The sequence below is a fragment of the Rosa chinensis genome, chromosome 5 (assembly GCF_002994745.2).
Source record: "Rosa chinensis cultivar Old Blush chromosome 5, RchiOBHm-V2, whole genome shotgun sequence".
NCBI lineage: Eukaryota > Viridiplantae > Streptophyta > Magnoliopsida > Rosales > Rosaceae > Rosa > Rosa chinensis.
This window is the reverse complement of record NC_037092.1, coordinates 26,057,634-26,060,236: the sequence shown is the minus strand read 5'-3', so window position 1 is coordinate 26,060,236 and position 2,603 is coordinate 26,057,634. Positions and strand designations below refer to the sequence as shown.

Here is a 2,603-nt window from a genome sequence, read left to right as displayed (position 1 = left end):
TTACCAACTCGACCACCTGTGGTGGTTTTGTTTTTTAATAACTAGAGATTTGTAATTAGGGGACATGAACAAAGAGCAATACTGAGGAGAAACTAAATTGCAGCATTCTCTATTAATTTAATAAATGTCTATTTGTCCTTATTAGTCATTTCATATGAGTTAATAAAGTCAATCATCACTTCAAAAAAGAAAAAGATTAAATTACTAATTTTAGAGGTATGAATAGAAACACTTTAAAATAACCATTTTCTTTTTTATTTTCAAACAAAAAAAAATTGCACATGCAAAGGATGCACACACAGACTAATATTTAGTGAACAAAGGTGGACTTGGTTTGACTTTTTTCAAAACCAGTAGTATCATTTGACAATGTTGAGAATGAAACTGAAGGCGCAAAGGTGGCCATCGACATATTGGATGGGAGAATGGGCAATGGAAGTTTGAAGTTAAGCACTTGGATAGCTTCTTGTATCGAAGGCCTGATGTTGTGATTGAAGTGAGCGCACCACAATCCAACAATCAGCAAGCACTCCATTTGCTTCTCATCAAATTCTCCACAGAGTTTTGGGTCGGCCGCTTCGAGAACTTTTCCTTCTGCATAAAGCTCAGAAATCCATTCCACCATGCTGATTTGATCACTTTCAAACTTGGAATCGATGGGTTTTCTCCCACAAGCTATCTCCATAGCAACAACCCCAAAGCTATAGACATCAGATTCCCTGCTAGCCTTTCCCGTGGTTATATATTCTGGAGCCATGTAGCCCATGGTTCCAGCCAGAACTGTTGTTTGTGATTGTTTTCCATGGTCCACGAGTCGAGCTAACCCAAAATCCCCAAGTTTGGCATTGAAATTTGAATCCAACATCACATTAGAGGACTTAATATCCCTATGTAGTACACATTGTTCCCATTCTTCGTGTAGATACAACAGTCCGGAGGCCAAGCCTAAAGCAATTCTGTATCTTACCTCCCAAATCAACAAGCTTTGTGCTTTGAACAGATGGAAATCTAAGCTGCTGTTGGGCATTAACTCGTAAACAAGTAAAAGTTCTCTTTTTTCATGGCACCAACCAATGAGTTGCACCACATTTCGATGCCTAAGTCGACTGATAGTCCTTAGTTCTGAAGCATACTCCTTCAACCCTTGTCTAGACTCCTTGGATATCCTCTTAACAGCAATATACAAGTTCAACTGTTTTATGAAGCCTCTATAAACCCCACCAAATCCTCCCTCTCCAAGCTTTTCTCCCTCTGCAAACTTACTTGTAGAATGAGCCAATTCACTGTATGTAAACTGTCTTGGGCCAAACCCGTTTTGCAATTCATATTTGATCCCATCAGTAATCATACCATCTCTATCACTCTCTCTGGTTTCCCTTTCCTTCCACCAGACGAACCCGCCAACTATAAAAATACACCCACCAATAATCAACCAGACAACTTGTCTTGCTGATACATTAGAGTAGGCGGGGATTGGCGGAGGAATCTCCAAAGAAGTAGAAGTAAAATTCCAAGAGATGATCTTATGCATTGCAGTTTGATTCCCCGTTGCCGCAGAGAACCCAACAATGACCACATCCGGCAAGCACTGCCTCAGATCAACAACGTAATAAAGATAACTAATCACCGGGTCATCATGTACAAAACTAGTGAAGGCCACACTAAGATTCTTCGTGGTAGAATTATAACTAACCCACGCAGTATTGACTTCATCTCCTTGAAGATAGTTATGAGATGAAAGTGTAGCATGATTCCAAGGAGCGGTTTTACTAGACCTGATAGAGTTGACGTCGATGCCAACGTGTTGATAGCGGGGATCGTCTACGGGTGGAAGTATATTCGGGTAGATATCAAACTCCACTGCCACAAATGGGTACTGACTCTTCGGGACGGTGACGTTTTGCTGTGTGCTGTTGATGGGGAGGCCAAGACTGGCTCCAGCTCCTAATGAGCTGTAGAGTATCGTTCCATATGGTGCTAGGAAGAACACAAACCCAGCACCGCAGGAGGGTGCTGTCTCGTCTGTACTGATGATGGCGAATGTAAAACTTGTGGAGAAATCCGCCATTTTCTCTGTGGCATAGTCCCAAAGGAGGAAGGGTTCACGGTAGAAGGCTCGACCAACACTCATAGTTTCTAGTTCACCTATGTTGTCTTTTGTTAGGTGAAGGAATGGGTTACCAACGTTGGCATCTCCTTCTGTTAATATAACAGTATTGTCATATTCACCGAGGAAGGAAGAGAAATTGAAGGTTAATGGAGTTTCTGTTAAGCCCTTGTGAAAGAAGATACATAATACTAGCGCCACTAGAGCACCCATTTTTAGGGATGCTTGCAGAGTACATTGTCGATCATGCATGGATAGTTTGACCGATTTAAATAAAGTCACTATCTTCCATGGAGGATAGACTCGAGACTTCTCGATACTCGTTGAGCCAAGTGTGTGACAATGCCAATTGGATTCTTGTTTCTAGTAGACGGCAATCCAGATGTTAAAAGCTTCACAAAAACCATCTTTTCCATCGAAACACAGATCACGGAGCTAAACACATAGAATATAAAGTATAAACATCAAACCTTGTTCAGCAACTAAATGTTGAAGT

General features: G+C 41.1%; 1 protein-coding gene across 1 annotated transcript; it reads right to left on the bottom strand.

Annotated features, from left to right (window-relative positions):
• Positions 1 to 310: 310 nt before the first annotated feature.
• Positions 311 to 2,320, bottom strand: LOC112168110 (L-type lectin-domain containing receptor kinase IX.1). The gene has a single exon (XM_024305232.2). It carries the CDS (start codon positions 2,318 to 2,320, stop codon positions 311 to 313), a length of 2,010 nt encoding a protein of 669 aa, XP_024161000.2.
• Positions 2,321 to 2,603: the final 283 nt, after the last annotated feature.

Bases quoted from the DNA above. Each gene is read 5' to 3' on its own strand.
- LOC112168110 (XM_024305232.2), bottom strand. From the start codon at position 2,320: ATGGGTGCTCTAGTGGCGCTAGTATTATGTATCTTCTTTCACAAGGGC.